Source organism: Trachurus japonicus, chromosome 16 (assembly GCF_045865225.1).
Source record: "Trachurus japonicus isolate A0001 chromosome 16, Traja_1.0".
In the NCBI taxonomy this organism is placed as follows: Eukaryota; Metazoa; Chordata; class Actinopteri; order Carangiformes; family Carangidae; genus Trachurus; species Trachurus japonicus.
Window position 1 is genome coordinate 23,399,212 of NC_140922.1, and position 19,216 is coordinate 23,418,427.

Here is a 19,216-nt window from a genome sequence, read left to right on the forward strand (position 1 = left end):
GTTAGAGAGAGAAGTTAAAGAGAAAATGAAAGGCACGCCCCTGCTCAGGGCGAGATGGTTTTATTATAAGTAATGAGACGTGACAGGTAAGAAGAAGTGAGAGCTATCAGATGATGATGCTCCCTGCCAGAAGAGCAGAGGGAAGAATGTCTATGCATGGAAAGAAGAAAAATATTGGTAAATGTGTGGCAACATGTGTCAGAGAGAAGAGATAGCTGAGGGAAATGTGGCCTCAAATCAAGACATATCCCAATATTTCAATTAAAAGCCAAGTGGGTGTTTCTGTGTTGATTAAACAGGTAAAAACAAAAGATAGAATAAAGGAAAATAAAATCCCTTGCAGAGCTTGAGACTGAGTGATTTAGAGTTGGTGAACACAGATAAAGGATGGGTGAAGGGATATAGAAGAATGAATGACAGGAATGGCGATGGCTGTCTCTTCGGCTCATGTCAAAATATCACCTGAGTGCTAAATGGAGCAGAAGCCGACAGACCAACAGACACACCCAGCCAGAGAGCGAGCAGCACCGACTCTAATGAAAGGATGATTACAATGACCTAAACTATAAAGCCTGTGCAGCGTTTGTCAGAAATAACTTCCCACATACACACATGCAAATAACATTCCCATTCATTGTCATGGTGTATACAGTAAACCATTATTTGAATGTGATGAATGGATGGTAAAGGATTTTGGAGGGATACATTACAAATACACTGCTGTGACAATCACTCCATTGTTGTTCACTAACAACAGACAAATGCTATTAGAGGTAACAATGAGACACAGAGTTGAGTTTTTTTTAAACATTTTATCGACCTCGGGTTTTAAATAAGACACATCATAAAACATTCATTAAAAAATAAAAATACAAAAAGGAGCTCCAGCACTGTGTTGAGCTGATATAACTATATACACTGTAAATCTCTGCTTGAATCAATGTTTCTGTCACTCTAGCTTGCCTCATCTGAGAATATGTTCTTCTGACACTGTGAAGGTGGGAGAGCAGTCTGTGGTCACTGGGAGACAGAGGACGGCGTGAGGACAGACGGTGAGGAGGCAGAGTTGCCCTCTCTGGCTCTGGATGCCAGCTTCTGTCGCAGCTCTCTGATTTCCTTGAGCAGTTCTCTCTCGCTGCTGTCGAGCTGAGCGCGGCCGCGGTCCAGAGAGACTGAGAATGAAAAGAGAAAGAAGCACGGACTTGAATTGAGACGTTGCAGGAACAAAATGTACACAGATCACCTTTGACTTTGTGCCAGATTTGAGGAAGTTACCTCCAGGCATCGTCTATGAAATAACACTCTCTGCGGCAGACGATAACAATTAGATCACAATCTTACCAAACAACGCAACAATAATTTGCATTTGTTTCATGACTCCACTGTGGCATCTGCTGTACACACAGTGTACTTACAGGTGGTGGAGGTGCTCTCTGAGGGTGAGCTGCTGTTCAGACACACCATGTTGGTTCCTGTCGACCTCAGCGTGGTGGCGGCGGTGTGTGGACGTCCTCTGATCAAGCCTGGTGGTGGTGACCTGGCCTTCGTTTGTCTCTGGTCATCTGACACGAATCAAACACTGTAAACACTGATGCTTCAAGCTTTTACCAGACACAAAGTGTGTGTGTGTGGTAATACCTGTGACAGCTGAAGACCAGGCCTGTCGCTGCTCCTGTAACTGGGCTCTGCTGTTCATCACTTCATCCCACTGCAAATTAAATCAAGTTCTTATAATCTAACGGAATAACAGAATCTCATAATTTGTTTTAGGTGATAATTCATGAGCCTAATTCACAAATTTCATTCTGGAAACCAACACTGTCACTCTAAGCACACTGAGCTAAAAAAAAAAACCAATAACTAACTAACAGCAGAGAGGATTGCATAACATACATTTTATCTTTTAAGTTTTTTTTCCCCTGATGAGTCAATATTTTATCATAGACAAAGATCTTGGTACTTTATTGAGTGCACTAAATTATTGTATATTGTAACACAGGGTGCTGCTTCAATTACAGTACATGTATTGTGCATAATGATTTACAGTTCTTAGAACAAATACATTTTTATTGTAAATATGTAAAGAAAAAAGCAGAAACACAAAATTACAAAATTATAAAGAGGAAAAAAACATTTCCACTTCCTCTCTTCTGCATTTGGACGTATGTTTTCATCAACATCAGCAAACCAGCAAAGTTGTCGAATACCACATTATACCCCACGACAACAAATGTTGTGTTTCTTGACCTTTGACCTTTCTGTCGGGGCCAATGATGACAAACCATCATGGCAGAGAGTGGCTCACACTGTAATGTTTGCTCCTCTCTGACCTGGAACAGCCACAGACTGAGTTGAGAGATTGAAAAATGTGACTTCAGCTTCGACCTAATCTCGTTAGCAACTGAAGAAAAAAAACTGTAGGCCTTAAATCCCCATAAAAAAAAAGATGTCAGAGTGATTTAGTGTGCAACTAACAAGCCAATGCATCATGTTAATTCCTTGTGTTGACAAACACACTCTTGTTGTTCTCACCTTCCTTCCTGCCATATCTCTCATGGTGTCAGCCAGTCTCTCCTCCTCTGCCAGGGTTTGCCTGTGAAGCTCTGCCAGTCTCTCCCTCTTCCTCTCCTGCTCAGCGTCGACCTGCTGCAGGCGCTCCGCCACCTCTCTCTGCCAGTCTGACTCCAGGCCCAGCTGGCACGCCTCCGCCAGGGATTCCTCCAGGATCTGTGTGTGTGCGGAGAGAGAGAAAGTTAACGCATCCAGGAACGTGGGGTCACGGATACCTGCGCCAAATTCACTGCGAGGCTTTGATAGTTTCACGTGCAAAGCCACATGGGTGTGTGAGTGCAACAAGATCACAAGCCGACATGTTTCAATATAAGTCGTGACTCTGGCTCCGTAGTAGAAGGTGTCACTGACCTGCACGTTTGTCTCTGTGCTGTGCAGCATCTCTGTGTAGCTCTCCTCCTCTCTTTCGGCCTTCCTCATCCTCATCTCCACCTCTTCCTCAACCTCCTGGCCCGTGCGCTCCTGCTCCTTCAGAAGATGCTGAGGGGAGAAAACATCAACTAAAACACTTGCAGTACTGGTCAAAGCTCGTGTCGATGGATGGCCTCCTCTTTAGCCTTAGCTCCCAGAATTATGGAGTATGAAACAAGCAGTGAAATATTCTCAATATTCTCTCTATTCTTATATTCCTATTTGTGCACCAATGCTTTTTTTCTACCTTTTTGAGATAAGGACTATTTATTTATTTATCCTGACTGTTTAAAGGTTGATGTTTTTTTTTGTTAAAATCTTTTTAATTATAAAGGTCATTTTTAATGCACTTCCTAACAAGCCATCACTTTTATTTATTTAGATATGCTGCCATGGATGGATTGTTGCCAAACAAAATTACATTGTATTGTTTCACCAGTACGATAATAATAAAGGTATCTTGAAATCTTGAAACACAAGGAAGATTTGCTTTTCTTGAGCTCAGTTTCGCTACAAACTGAGACACGACTGTAAACCTCAGTGGCCAATCTGTTGCTGCTGTCACACATTTTTCATGTATTTAATGTCCAGTCAGACCGCAGCGTTAATTTGTTATGCTTTATTGCATTACAACAGCAAATGACTTTCTAGGTTGACAAGAGACGTTATTTGGGAACAAATGCAAATACAAGCCACAAAGGGGGAGGGAGGGAGGGAAGGAGGTGCAATGAATACGAGGTGTCACCTGTTCAAGTCGCCTCCTCTGAGCCTCGAGCTCCATCTGTCTGACCTCCAGGTCCTGCACCGCTGCAGCTGTTTCTCGCTCCCTCAGATCCATCTGTGGAAGGACATGCAAGATATTACATGCATCTTTATTGTAACACTGCTTGATAGTTGTTTTAAAAAAGAAAACGGATGCCAGTCACTGAGAATAATCACATGCAGTTAAAACACTAAAGCACTGGAGACAAACAGTGGCTGATCTACCCAAGAGAGCTGAAGCTATAGCTCCTTTGATTTCTTTTAAACTGAAATGTTAACAGTTTTAAATCTAGTTGTTGATGTCGTCAACATTCCCATTAAACCTTGCTGTTTTAATTTCCTATAATGTCTTTAAGGCATGTGAATGTTCATATCATGAAACATCTGAATAACTAAACTGTGCTAACCTTTCTACTGATCTCCTGGTCCAGTTTTTGTATCTGTGAGGTTCTCAGGTCCTGTTGGTGTTTGAGGAAACGTCTTCTAGTTGCGTCCAGCAGCTGTAACTCCTTCACCTTCAGCTCTCTCTTCATGGCTGCCAATCTGTGGAGGATGGAGTGGTGTCAACGACCAATTTCAACGCATCACATCGTCCTCCCTCTCATCACTTGACTGCAGACATGTCAGTGTATTGTGCTTTTACTTTGCTCTCTGCTCTGTTAGTTTTTCTTCTTCCTGTGCCAGGATATTCCTGCGCTGTTCCTCCGCCCTCTGCAGGAGCTCCTGTGTTGAAATCCATCCAAGTACTAAGAGTCAGTTCACTTCATTTCCGTGCTATGCTTGTGTTTTGTAGGCAGATAAAGTGAATGAGTCATAAACCTAAACATCAATTAAACTGATCTTTAGGTTTAAGTGAAACTTGAAAAAAGCTGCATCTACCTGTTGTGTGTAGTAGACATCGTCTTCAGCTTGACGACGCAAAAAATCTGCACGATGCGCTGATAACTCCTGCCTGTGTGGATATAACATATTCACATACATGTGATGCATTTTTTCACGCCTTTCTTATTTTGATGTATTTATAATCTCACCTCTCACGGAGATACTCCATCTCCTGCAGTCGAATCTTCTCCCGCTCCCGGCTCTGATATTCCACTATGAATTCTGGGTAGTGGTTGAACACAGGGTACTGGCCTGTGGTCAGTGGAGTAAAGTCAGACAGAATAGTCCTGGGGTGGATGTCTGCAGGCGTGCTGTTCAGCATCCGGTAGGCCTCCTTTATCATGGCTCCCACATCCAGGTTGTTACGATGATGAAAAAAATACTGAACAGAGGGAAACGGGCGAGTTGAGAGAGGAAACTGACTATGGGGAGGAGAGAAGCAGAAAAGGAGAAGGCAGTGTTTCTTACCTCAAAGTCCTGTTTCTGGGAGCAGAGCAGCAGCGGCTCACGGCAGCAGGTGATGTACGCCACGCAGGCCATGATGAGGAATGACGGGTGGTTGGAGAAGATGTTGTCGAAGAGCCGAAGCCACTCGTCACGGGTCAACACCTCTGAGAACAGGGTCTCCAGCAGGGGCCACACGTAGAGCTGGGATAGACACAGAAAGACAGAGTATGAAGAGTGTGAACTTGAAGGGACATCCAGCGTAAGTTTAACCCCTGGTCTAACACACCGTGAGAACGGGTAGAAGTTCTACTTGGTCTCATGATGCGTTAGACCATGGGTTAAACTCACGCCGTAATATCCCTTTAAACAGGGCAGAGACATATGGGCACGTGGCTCCCTCCTGTCCATCCTACTGCTCCACTTGTGTGTAGCTGCTTGTCACTGTTACCTGTGAAGTGATGCCACAGTCCACCAGGTGTTGCAGCAGCTCCTTGTCATGATGAGCCAGAACGTTCTCCGCTGCGCTCAGGACGTTCAGAGGAGGGTTGGGGAAGTATTCAAACCAGTGCTGGCACCAGTTAACTGCAAAACAGCATCTCAATTGGTTAAACCCTTGCCAACATGTTTATTAAATGGATGATATATTACCATTGTATCATGGCATTCGATGGCTCAATAATCAGCAACAATGAAAACTGTAGTTTAGAATTTCAAAAGCTTCCATGTTCCTGTAATATGCAACAGAGACCTGTGTTTATGTTTTAACTGTGTATACCGAGATAATTATGTGCATGATAATTACCTATGACAGTTGCCACCACCTCGAAGCAGAGCATCGGGTTGTTCTGGAAGAGCTTGACAAAGGGGAAGGCCACCAGGGGAAGGTACTCCAGCTCTCCAAAGATAGCCGCCCAGTGAGCTAAGGCAGATAAAACCCTGTGAGATGAAGGAAAGTCAGAGTCAAAATAGTGAGGAAAAACTGCAACTGAAGGTTTAACTGTGTCTGTGCTTATAATAGAGTGCAGTTATATATAAGTGTGTGTGTGTATGTGAGAGAAATAGATAGTACCTCTGAAGTCCTCTCTGTAGCTTGTGACTTTTGATGGGGTACTTGTCGTGCAGAGTGAGGTAGGCAGAATGCAGGCCCTTATCAGTCAGGCTGCTGTACGCTGCATGGTTCTCTGGCAGACACAGCAGAGACCGCCACACAAACATCCTGCAACACAAACACACACAGACAAATGTACGATTCAAGAGTGAGAGTGAGACGGGGTGCCGTTTAGCTGAGTGGGTAGAGCAGGTGCCCCATGTGCTGAGGCCAAAGTCCTCTCTGCAGCCGGCCCCGGTTCGAATCCCGCATCAGGTGGCTCTTGCTCTTTTTAATTAAAGAGCAGCTATGCAAGTCCAGTTGCTTTTCCTCTGTTTTGCTAACCCTCCTCCAGCGACAACAAAGCCGGCGAGAAATCAATCAATAGAGCGGTTCATAACATTATCATATATGTGTATTTGTGTAGTTTATCCATCATTAACAAGATATTACAGCACAGAGACGAGAGCTGGGACACCAGGGCGGCAGCACTGGTCTTGCAAAGTTGGTTTTCAACCAAGAGACACAATAAGTGACACACGTGGAAGACAGGGAGCCTCCATTCTCCCTCGTAACAAGTTAAGTCATTTATTAAACCATCACAATTACTAAAAATGTTGCATAGTTAAGCTTCAAATCCTGCATAGTTCCTCTTTAAAGGCAAATAGCCCCAGAAATAGACTTAAAAAAAAAAGACAATACAGACTCACCAGGTAATTGCATTTACCTGTATTTAGCAGGATATTCTCCAAAGGCCTTCAGTAGACCCACCAGCCTCTTCTTATTCAGACCAGCTGGAAGTTCATTCTGTTCAAAGATCAGAACAATCACTACATCTAGTCAGAGGCAGAGAGAGGCTTTGTGCATTTAAATTTGAAATATGAAAAGAAAAAACACCTCAAAAGAAACAACACAGTTGTTAAGAAAAAGCTGATGTTTGGACACTAGTGTGTGTGTATCTGTATTTGTTTACCTCTTTATCATCTGCTGTAGACACAGCAGGGGGTCTAAGTATCTTCACCTGTCTCCTGCCCGAGCTCATCCCTGGCTTATGACGCTCCGACCTGACCTTGACCTTTAGGTTTGACAATTCCTGATTAGCGTCACTATCTGAGACTACTGCCACCTGGGAGGGAGGAGGCTGTGTGAGGGCCAGAGGAAGAAACAGACAAACACAATCAGTCAACTTTAAGCACCAATACATCGATAATGACAACAAATCTGAAAACTCTTGGTGATCACCTTGTTTAACTCCTGTGTGAGACTCTGGACACTGTAGATGTTGATGCTGCCATTATCCATGATGGCCACAACATGTCTGCCGTTGGGGCTGACCGCCACTCCGGTGATGGCGTCGTCATGGGAACCGATGTGGAAAAGCAGCTTGCAGGTGTGAATGTTGATGAAGCGCAGCACGCCGTCCTGGCTCAACACACCCAGTGTCTACTCAGCCATGACCAAACAACACACACACACACACACACACACACACACACACACACACACACACACACACACACACACACACACACACACACACACACACACACACACACACAATGTGGAAAAGAGATAGCATGATAAACACATACAGAATGGGCAATGAGACAGACCACAGGCTCATAATCGTGACTCAGAAGATGAGGGAGAAGCAGATGTTGCAGTGACGTTGTGTGTGTGTGTGTGTGTGTGTGTGTGTGTGTGTACCTGGCTGGCTCCTCCGTCAAAACTGTCCGGCAGAAACTCCAGCTGTCTGACGGTTCGGACTTGAGTGGGCATCTGAATCACCCTGAGCAGCTGTTTGCTGTCCAGACACCACAGGTGAAGGAGGTTGGAGCGTCCACCTGCTGCAAGTCTCTTACCGTCACTGCCAACACAAGTCACATCTATCACCGACCAATGAATCCTTCTCCATCCTTGGTTACTTCTGTTGTGCTCATGAGGTAGAGTGTTATGTATTTATAGTGAATCTACATAATCAGTGAGCTAGTTAAAGGAGAATTCTGGCCATTTTTGAACGCTTGGAGATATTTTGGACATTACCAGTGCACTGCTCGACCGTTTATTTTTGTAAAGAAATCATCACAACAAGGAAAAAGTGTTTGTTTCTGTGGCGGGGAGAGCAGGTGCTCTGCGATCGGATAGTAATGTCTTTCCAGGACGTTTCAGCGTTAGGCTATCTGAGGTGAGTGATTACATGCAAAAACACAAAGTTTATACTGTTTATACTGTACACTACATGAGTTCAGTGGTGTCTCGTATGGATTCGAGTCATGTACCATAGATATTTGATTGTTTGATTGTCGATTTAGGGGTCCAAAATGGCCGGAATTCTCCTTTAATGGTAGTGATGATAATGGGTTGCTGCTGAATAAATAATAAAATAAAATGTTTTATAAATGCATTTTTATGCAAGCCAAAGACAAATTTCTTCCTTTGCTTGCACAGGTGGACAATAAAGTATTTCTATTCTATTCTATGTGAGAGACGTACCGTGTGACAGCAAAGGCCTTGTAGGAGATTTTGGGTCCGCAGTCGGGAACAGGGAGCTGGTATTTACAGAACAGCGTGTCACTCTCCCAAGCGAAGATGGAGTCATCACTAAAACAGCTAAGAATGGTGTTGCTGAGAGGAAGGAAAAACACCTGCAACACAGACAACAGTGAACCATTAACATGACAACAACAAGATGAAAGATCAACTGTTCTTGTTTGACAAAATAAAACACATTCACAAATGCTCAAATTACATGAATTAGTCAAACTACTATATCAGAGATGTTGTGTTGACTTGTGCTGTGTCTGCGTGTTTACCCTCTGTATGCCAACAGACTGCCTTATGTTCAGCTTCCTCTTCCTCTGGAAGCTGTCCAGGTCCCAAAGCTGAGCTGTGTCTGAGGACGTGCTGATGGCGTAGCGGCCCGAGCTGTGGACAGAGATGGATGAGACTGCTCCTTCGTGACCGCGCATCCAGCTGACCAGCTGCTTTGTGTCTGTGCAAAGAAACAAAAGGCAAATAGAAGTAAATGTTTTTATTTATAGTTATTTGTGGGGATAAGTGGTGCACAGAAGTGGATGTTACAAGTCTTTTATGTGCATGTGTACATCCTACCCTTGTCAAAGCACTTGATGGTGTTGTCAGTCAGGGCAACAAGGAACTCTGTGGTCCTGCGGAGGGTGAAAGCCAGAGCGGTGCAGGCCTGTCCAGTCTTCTGCACCAGACGAAATCTGCCCCAAGACAGAAGAAATAAAAAAAAATGACATCAGATAAATATGAAAGCGTGCACAAATTTACCTGGCTACTTTGAGGAACTCTGCTCCAAAATTGACGTAAGTAAGACCATTTATGTTTAGATCATCGTCAAGTCCATACAAGCTGATGTATCCAGGTATTTTTATTTTTAAACACATTGAGGGGAGACAGGTAAATATAAGTGTGGTTATGCCGAACCATATAAACATGGCAGAAACAACAACAATAATAAACTGTGGACACATTGCAATACCCAAGTTGCCAAGCTTTGCAAAGCAAATCATGGTAAACAAACATGTTGGGACCTTTGAGCAGCATCAATCACCTGTTTCTGCTGATGTCAAACACATAGATGTTGCCATGGTGATCCCCAGCCAGGAAGGAATCTCCCGTGGTGTCAAAGGTCACGTGGAGGAAACGCACCGTCTTGGCGTGCTGAGCAGTGCGGACCACCGTCACCAACACACTGAGGAAATGTAAACACAGACAACACTGACATTAAACTCAACTTATCTCAGTAACTCATGGCTGCTCTCTCGTATTGAAGAAGAAGTTAAGCAGCATATTTAACAACATGTGGAACTTTAACAATCTTTTAAGGACTACTGATGAATTATTCAAAGAGTTATTTAAGTCTGAGAGGTCTATACTTACATAGATTTTGATTCATTAAATAGATTGATAGATTTTTATTTTAATGTTTAACAGGGACAATTCATACAACATTGCCACAGAAAATGGGAAAATGTGATGCATATAAGACGTCTAGCTTCAGCTAATTTGCAGTCTTTGTCCCCGGGCAGGCTTAGGAATAGAATAAAATATACTAAATACAATAAATGCAATGATAGAAATACAGTGTATAATACGGTGAATAGGTACCATGAATAAATAACCACAGTTGAAGTTGTAAATTTCAGATTGAAACACCAGTTAAACTGAGCATTAAACATTAGTAAAGTGCTGTATTGACAATGACTTGTGAGAAATTAATGTTCACATTTCTGCTGCTGCTTGAGCCAATGTTTAACTTTCACACTAAACCTCTTTAGTTTAGATAGATAGATAGATAGATAGATAGATAGATAGATAGATAGATAGATAGATAGATAGATAGATAGATAGAATGAGTGAAGTGCAACAAGTGTGTGCAAGTGTAACTGAACAAATGACACAACAGTCATCAGCTGATTTTAGGTTTTGTGAATTAGGAACATTATACAATATAGTGCAGGCCCAGGTAGGTCTGTCAGCATCAGGTAAGCTACTTAATAACTAACTAACTAACTAGCAGGAGACTAAACTCGACCATCACAGACCTACCCTTTGCCTGGGGTCGGTTTTCGATGCCAGACTTTCCCCTCTTCTTTATTCCCGATGTCGGTCACCTCCATTTTAAACAAGTCTGTGGAAACTCGGTCCACACATTTAAAAAAAAGACAAACAAACAGAGACTTCCCACCTCAGTTAGCTAAACTTCGTGTTACAGACCCATCTCACAGACACACACACACCAGGCTAACGGGGCTAGCCGCCTGTCTGAATCTCTGTTCAGGCGGTGCGAACAGCGCGAAATTTGAAACGGCAACTCTCACTGTGTTTAGGCTTAAATTACAACAGGAGAAGCCGTAAAGGATATCAATACATACTCAACAATATTCAGCGTTAAAAATAATACTCGAAACACGTTCAAGGCGCTTCCTTCAACCCACAGTATCTGTTTTCTTTTTTCTTTTTTTCTCGATGTTTTGAGGACGGTTGTTTCGTCGCCTGGCGTAATACGTAGTAGGTAAACAGAGGAGTGCATCATGGGAAACGTAGTTTAAAAAAAAAAAAAGTTCACTGAAGCTAAAGTTGTGATGACCTGAAAACACAGACACACACAAGGAATTTGGCAATTATTTAAGAAGTTGGCGATGAAACTAAGGGCCCTATTAAAATTTATATACAATATCTAAACGTTACAGTTTTATTTGTCTATTTTTTTTTTTTAATTTTCACTAAAAACAAAAAAACAACTACAACTTCTGTCCCTGGGAAAAGGGGAACTGGCAAAATAAATGAAAATTTGTCCCTGGCTTAACTCCATATAAAAAGTACATTTAACATCTATATTTATTATTTTGTAAATTAAATTGTAGCCACAGGTGGCTGCTGTAGGAGAAGGTGACGGTTGATGTCCGTCACGCACAGTGGACGCGCGTCACGCCTCTTTCTGTTGCTGGCTGCCTCTGGATGGTCAAAGAGGGGTCTGGTGCAAATTACACAGGAAGTACAAAAATAATACAAAGCAACACCTATAATAAATGTTGGCGTTAGTTGACAAAACACATCCGGTTCTGGTGCCTTTCTTTCAAACTAAGAGCATACGGTAAGACAAATAATGAATGTGCAAATGTGTGCAAACCAACATCTTGGTAAAATACAACAGAAGAGAGGCCATTGGTGTAACACTGCCTTTACTACCAACTTAATGCACTGATGACATTCTCAATAATAGCCTTCTTTGACTAACATAGCGTTTTTAAAAAAAAAAATCTATTTATTTATAATCTAATCTTTTGTTCAATAATATTGTCCTACAATGAGATGTAGCCATATCTGGTTGATAATGGTGGCTATGTTTGTGATCGATGTTTGTTTTACATTGAACTGTAGCATATTTTTTATTGTCTGTCTTTTATGTACTTTTAGTCCCTATGGACCTCTGGATTGTGTCCTTAATAAAGTCTTATTATAAAGGACCCAAAGAAAAGGTAAGCCACATACAGTATTTGTTAGCCCTGGGCAAAATGTTTTCAAAAATGTAATGTCAAATCTGGAAAGTGGCTTTTAAGCTAAGATTATCTGAACACAAATCTGCTCCTAAATGGGGGCATTTTTTCCCTAAAATTTGTGACAGTGCAAATACATTTTTCATCTACTTGCATATGTGCAAATCTGTGTTACATGGGAGGAGCAACTCAAAGCATGATGAATGAAAAAGAAATATGAATATTTGCAAGCTGACCTATTGTGTGCGCCCCTAAATTTTCAGCTTGTGTTCCTAAATTTTTTAATTAGGGGCCACTGTGCTCCTAGTGAAAAAAAAAAAGTTTGTCTGCAGCCGTGACATAAATCCTTGTGGCATCTCTCTAAAATCAATCCATTCTATGTAAAATCACAACAGTGTTCATTATGTCAGCGACGAGCTGTATCAAGCAGATAATATAGTTGTTATTACAGTTTTTGTATCATTTCCTAGTAGTTGCAGTAGAAGTAGTTGTGGTACTAAAACATTTTAGTTTTACTTTGAAAAGTCAAACCGGATGTGTCTGTTCCGCCCTCGGTAACTTTACCATACGTACAGCTAGCTCTCTGTGATTAGCCACGTCATGTAAACTTAGCAGTGGAGCAACAGTGATATTAAGATTTGTGAGGGTCGCACTTGTTGGGGGGATACTGGTTTATATTCGGCGAGGAGCTCGTGTTTTCCGGGGGCATAGCTGGGCAGTGATCCTATGGAAAGATGTCGGACATTGGGGACTGGTTCAGAAGCATCCCTTTAATCACCCGGTCCTGGTTCGCTGCCTCCATTGCTGTTCCCTTTATTGGGAAGCTAGGACTGGTGGATTTCAGGCACCTCATGCTGGTTCCGGAGCTGGTCTACAGTAGATTTCACGTAAGTGTTTTAATGGCTTTATTCCCCCTAAAGAGTGTGTGTCGGAGTGAACTCTCCGCGGCGCTTGTGTTCAGGATGTATTTTGGCTGGTTAGCAGGTGGCTAACGGAGCTAACGTTAAACTGAGCGCAGGCCTGAGCCGAGTGGCAGCCAATCAGAGGGCGAGACGTAGGACGGGCAGACTTCCGGTTGCTGTCAAAATGAGACTTTACTTACTTGGCCATACTAAAATAAGAAGTAGATATCAACACCGGTCCAGTGACAGTGATATTCATGACTGGCTTCATACATCGATCCACCTGATACAGATCATTTAGAAGGTGGCTTTCTCATCAATAATATTCTCATCCTGGGTGTACATTTCTAAAGTGTAAATGTCTAAAAATCGACTCCTAGGTTTTTGTTTCATAACGTATTTCTGTATTTCATAAAAGCCCTCAATCTTATGAAAAACAAAAATGCCATTAAACTGTTAAGTATTATTGATGAGTATGGTTTAAAAAGAAGCCCTGGCCTTTGTTTTATTTACTTTATAACTTTATACACATGTGTGTATGATTTTGTTGTTATTTTCCCCACTGGGTTCTCATATGCACCTGCTCCTTTATTTTGTTGTTTAAGGAATGTATGCCATGGATGTTTGTACATAACTATTTGTGCAATAACAATAATTTAAAAAACAAAATAAAACAGAATAATAATAAAAAACAGTCCAGTGTATTTTTGCGAGAGGGGGACTTAATCTAAATGCTGCATTTAAACTCATTTGGTGGGACAATGGTGCAAAGTTTTAGTTGTTGTTATGTTGCCATGAGAGAGATGATATTTTGGAGCAATGTATTAGGAGTTTTCTTGATGAACACCTCTAGGCAGAGTTGTTACAGTGTTAACTAGCTTTAGAAACAAGGTTTATTATAAGGTCATTTAAGGTTAAGAGACAGGATGTGAATCTCGGCTTAAAGGGAAAAGTAGTTCCTGCTGTGTAATTATTTACAGTGGTGGACTGCAAGTTAAGTTAACTTGCTCAAGTTCCATGCAGGTTTTAGGTACCTTTGTACTTTCCTTGGATATTTGTGTTTGATTAAAACAACCATCATAGCTTTGCATTAGCTCCTCCTTCACTGGCTACAGGAAACAGGAAAATATTTACATGTAAATACAACAACAGCAATAATGCAGTGATTTACATATACAACATATAATGCTACATGGGCTGGTTTTGGTACTTAAACTACAATTTTTTCTTATTTTTCTTATTTCTATTATTACACAAAGCTAAAATGTTGAAATCAGGACATAAACTTGTATTGGGCTATATTCGGCTATACTCATACAAGGTTACTTCAAATACTTCACCACTGGTTATTTGAGCAGCAGAGAGCTGGTGTGGCATCAACAGTAGGTTACTGATATCTCGAAGAAACACAGGCAGTGCTGCAGCCTTGTCTGTGTCTGCTGTGCTGCCGAATAATTATGAAATCTCCACCTTTAGAGATGCTGCTTGCTATGTAATAAACTGTGTATACTGTGTGCAGTGAAAATAACTGACAACAGCATTTTACAATGGTTATCAAGCTGTTGTATATAACATCTTTGTCTTTATTTGATTATAAAATGCTAGAAAACACAGTGAAAAATCACAAGGTGCTACACAAGATGCAGAAGATGCTTTGTCCTCTCTTCACCCCTTAAATCTCACACTGGTCCGACTTCTATCGCCCTCAGTTGAACTCTTTGAACCCCTTTTGCGGTAACAGACGCTGAAGACGAACACCAGGTGTCTTGTGCCTGACAGTTATCGTTTGAAAACCACTTCCACATGAGACGTCATGTGTGTCAAGAGCGCATCGCTTGAAAGTTTGGATCTGCACAGCGCAAAGCGCAGCCATATTGATGTCTAACTACATGTCTCAGAGGTGAATGTCTCTCGTGTGTGTGTTTCAGCTCTGGAGACCAGTGACAGCCACCTTGTACTTCCCCATCACCCCTAACACCGGGTTTCTGTACCTAGTCAACCTGTATTTCCTCTACCACTACTCCTCTCGGCTGGAGACAGGTGAGGCCACTGCTTGAACATGTGAACGTAGTGTTAAAGGGTTCTGGGTGGTGATAAGACAAAGATTAAAAGTGTAGTCCATTTGAACACACATGCAGTCACACTACTAATGTTTCCTCTGGTATCTCTTTGCAGGGGCGTTTGATGGCAGGCCTGCAGACTATGTCTTCATGCTTTTCTTCAACTGGATCTGCATTGTTGTATCCTCATGACTGTGCATCACAAAATCCCAAAACCACATAAAAAAAATCTTCTGTTTACAACACCAAAGGCTATATCGCTATTAGCCTCAGCTCTCTACCGTTAATTTAAATACTCTGCAGCTTTCCTTCCCCTCTGCTTCCCTGTTTCATCTGTCTTTCCTGTACCTCTCCCTCTCTTTCTCTGCAGCACTGTGCCATGTCAGGGTGGCTCTGTGCCAGTGGCCCAGTGTCAGTCTACCCCTGCAGAGCAGAGAAACCTAATCTAGGTCACATGCAGCACCAGCAGTGCAGCCCGGCCCACATCTCAACGCTGTGTGCAGTTTTGTTAGGAGTTCAGCTTTGACAGTCTCACACCGCTTGTCTGGGTTTTTCAGACATTTCTTTTCCTGTGCTCCTTTTTTCAAAACCTCATCTATTCCAGATGTTCAGTTATTTGTCACCTCGGGCACATTGTGAGAATGGGTGGGAAAACAAATCGAACTGTGGGAGGTTTTTTATACCAGGTCTGATCTGGATTCACAGGATTCAGACATTTTCATTATCCCACGTGGGAAACCTGATTGTCATCTGTCAGGACCTAGACTGTCAAGGTCAGATGCCTTGCTCAGAGAGGGGTGGGGCGGTGGGGTGGGGGATTTGAACTGGCAACTTTCCAGTCACCAGCTGCTGTAATCTTCAGGCTCCTGCTGAGATTGTATTGAACCATAAAGTTACTGACTGTCCTTGACTCTGAGCTGTAGATAACGGGTATGCTGATGGACATGCGGGTAAGATGCTCCCTCTCTCTTCACTCTCTCTGTCTTCATGTCATTTATACCTTAAAGCACTTTCCACAGTTATGATGCAGTGATTTGTAGCACAAAAAACACAAAAAGTCTTTGCAATCAAGTATCATAAAGGAAGTTCTGCTTCACCCGACCTCACTTAGCATCGATAGTTACCAGTAAACTCACTCAACCGTCCAGCTGTAATAAAAGCAAGGCTATAAACAAGTGTCTATGATTGTCCTTCAACATGTTGAGTGATCGATAGGATAAGTAACTGGATTATCTGTTTATTTCCTCTCATAGCATTTTGGTTTTTTGTGCCCAATGATGAACCTGACAGAAGAAATGATAGACATAAAACAGTGATAGTAAATTATGGATGAAGGAAAAGTGCATCAGTGTTGATACTTTTTGTCTGGACTCATGTTGTTGTTGTTTGTGTTTCCAGTTGCTGATGATCCCACTGATCATGTCGTGCTTGTATGTCTGGGCTCAGTTCAACAAAGACATGGTTGTGTCCTTCTGGTTTGGCACACGTTTTAAGGTAGCTCATGTTTTATCACCGACCGTTTATCACTTGTTGTGCATCAAATGGTGTATTTTTACCGCCTAAACAGCCTTTTAAAGGGCAGCTCATATGTCCTAGTAATGTAAACACATCAAATAGTATGTGTTTATGGTATCATGTCATCGTTAATCCATGTAACATTTACAACCTGTAATTCCTATAGACGTGTTAATGATGTGCTTCATGTTTTCTGTTGCTCTGACACAGGCACATTATCTACCGTGGGTCATCCTGGTCTTCAACTTCATCATTGGAGGCTCGTGAGTAACAGTTTTAAATTTGCCAGTAATTCAATATAGTTTGATAGATTTTTAATGTCTTGAAGTTAATAAGAAGTGTTTTTCTGAAAATGTACTTCTCTGTGTTGTTGCTGCACAGGTTTGTGAATGAACTGACAGGGAACCTGGTGGGTCACCTCTACTTCTTCCTCATGTTCAAATACCCCATGGACCTGGGTGGACGTGCCTTCCTCTCCACTCCAGAGTTCTTGTAAGTTTTTTATTTATTTAACAACCTTCATTTTATGCTGCACTCCACAACTTCCATCGCTAAGATTTGAGGATATGGAGGATGAGTCTGTGTCATTTCCGAGAGGAGAAATAACACGTTTCTTCTTGTGGATGAAAAGTTGAATTCACAAGGAACAAACCATAACTTTACTCATTTTAATGCACTTTTCCTGTTACAGACATACTTATTTTTCATCTGTCCGTTTCTGTTGCATTAACCATCACATGTAGCCTCAGGACAAAGTTTAGACATGTTCGTAGCTTGTCTCTGTTATCGAACAACTTACTTGACAGAGAAAGACAGAAGATTTCCATCTCTCTCCTCTCTCTCTCCAGGTATCGGTATCTCCCCAACAGGAGGGGAGGGGTGTCAGGCTTCGGAGTCCCTCCCACCAGGAGACCGGCTGCCCAGGAGCAGGCAGGAGGAGGAGGAGGTGGCGGTGGGGGAGGACGTCACAACTGGGGCCAAGGCTTCCGCCTCGGAGGAGAATGAGAGGAGGCAGGAGGAGATAGCTCCACGCTCCTCCTTTAGCTCCCAGTAACACATGGCCGTGCGGCTGACGGTTGCGCGTTAAGATGCTTGCTTCTTCACCTTCTTCTCTGTTTGAGGGGGATGAAACCCTGAACCTCTTGTTTTAGTTTTTAAGGATACAACAGGCTGAAATCTGAGGAAGCAGTCATTTTAACTCAGACAGCAGCACACAGTGGGACTCAGACTCTGGCTTTAAGGCTGAGTTCACCAAGTAAAGCCAGCTCTATTAAAACTACTGTGGATATGTCCATGTGAAGCAGATAGAAGAAAATCTGAATAAATCTTTTTTTTTTATGTGATGATTCTTGATCTTCCCTCCCCTCCTTTTTCTTTCTTTCTTTCTGTCTTCTTCTTTCCCTCCCCTCCATCCCTCCTCCGCCTGTTCTCCACACCCTGCCATTGGACTGTCAAGACAGGAAGATGTTGCAGCTGCACACCAGCACGCTGTTGATCCTGTCCTCTCCGTCTCTGTGTTGCCATATCAGATTACATTGTAATTACCGACGACGCACTGGGATTGTGCTCTCAGCCATCCCTTTACTGAACATGGGCAAAGCTATTTAGAGAGCACTGTTTCCAGGTCTGAATTTACATGGGTGTAAAATGTTCTTAAGCCCCCAGTGGCACAGGCCTGATCTTTGTCTGTCAGAAGATGTGATCTTAACCAAAATGAGGTGAAAATGGGGTTATGCTTTTTTTTTTTTGTAAATATAACATTTGTTTATTGAAAAGACAAATGAGTGTGAGTGTATGATTATCCTATTACTCATTTTTCTTAGTTTTTCAAAGAGTCAGGGCTGATTGCATCTAAGTATGTTACTATTGGAGCTGATATTAACTTCTCTATTCATAATCACTTAATCCTCCAAGATTAATCCTCCAATGAAACATCTTGTTTCTTTGGACAACAGCCTCAAACCCTGTATAAGTAGTACATTTTTACAATGACTATTAGTTATCAAACTGTCAATCCACACATCGATGTATAGGCTAATAATTTTGTACATAAGCATGTTTATCGTCTCTAGTTTATTGGGTTTATGGGCAAATGAAATGATGCCAGTGTGTTTTTCTGGTCCGTTTTGGTTGAATTCGTTAATTGCATCTGAACAAAGGACACATATTGTTCAATGCCCACTCAGGTTAGGGTTAGTTATTAACAGTGAGGCTGCCATCAAATCCAGCAGAGTAAAAACCTGAAAAATATATATTCTGGACATCTTTTGGATGAACCTCACCACAAAATACATCAACATCATGATCACTTTGCACAACTTTTTGGACCTCAGGCTTTAAAAAAAAAAAAATCTTATTTGTTCTATATAGTTGCTCTGATCTTGCCACTGTGCACATGACAGTAGTGTATAATGACCGTGCCAACACACACAAACATTTCCCATGGTTTAAATGACCTCTTTGACAACCGGAGCTGCTAAAGCACGTTCAATTAAAAAAGGGCTCAGACAGATGCATCACTTCAAAGACCAGAAGCGTCTTGTATGATTGACT

At 42.1% G+C, this 19,216-nt stretch overlaps 2 protein-coding genes across 2 annotated transcripts; one reads left to right on the forward strand and one right to left on the reverse strand.

Moving 5' to 3' along the window:
- Nucleotides 1–805: 805 nt before the first annotated feature.
- tbc1d31 (TBC1 domain family, member 31) lies at nt 806–11,207 on the reverse strand. The gene is made up of 23 exons (XM_085802672.1): nt 10,736–11,207; nt 9,738–9,878; nt 9,272–9,387; nt 8,974–9,152; nt 8,654–8,805; nt 7,868–8,027; nt 7,403–7,603; nt 7,134–7,301; nt 6,888–6,967; nt 6,143–6,289; nt 5,876–6,009; nt 5,522–5,655; nt 5,095–5,274; nt 4,776–5,008; nt 4,624–4,696; nt 4,388–4,467; nt 4,152–4,287; nt 3,728–3,820; nt 2,923–3,051; nt 2,533–2,727; nt 1,639–1,708; nt 1,416–1,562; nt 806–1,172 (listed from the first exon to the last, which is right to left on the reverse strand). Exons 1-23 carry the CDS (start codon nt 10,804–10,806, stop codon nt 1,018–1,020), a joined length of 3,174 nt encoding a protein of 1,057 aa, XP_085658798.1. The 5' UTR covers nt 10,807–11,207; the 3' UTR covers nt 806–1,017.
- Nucleotides 11,208–12,748: 1,541 nt separating this feature from the next.
- Nucleotides 12,749–17,999, forward strand: derl1 (derlin 1). The gene is made up of 8 exons (XM_085802675.1): nt 12,749–13,073; nt 15,017–15,128; nt 15,264–15,328; nt 16,072–16,098; nt 16,547–16,642; nt 16,874–16,926; nt 17,045–17,155; nt 17,512–17,999. The coding sequence occupies exons 1-8, from the start codon at nt 12,921–12,923 to the stop codon at nt 17,666–17,668; spliced, it is 774 nt and encodes a 257-aa protein (XP_085658801.1). The 5' UTR covers nt 12,749–12,920; the 3' UTR covers nt 17,669–17,999.
- The last annotated feature ends 1,217 nt before the right edge of the window (nt 18,000–19,216 follow it).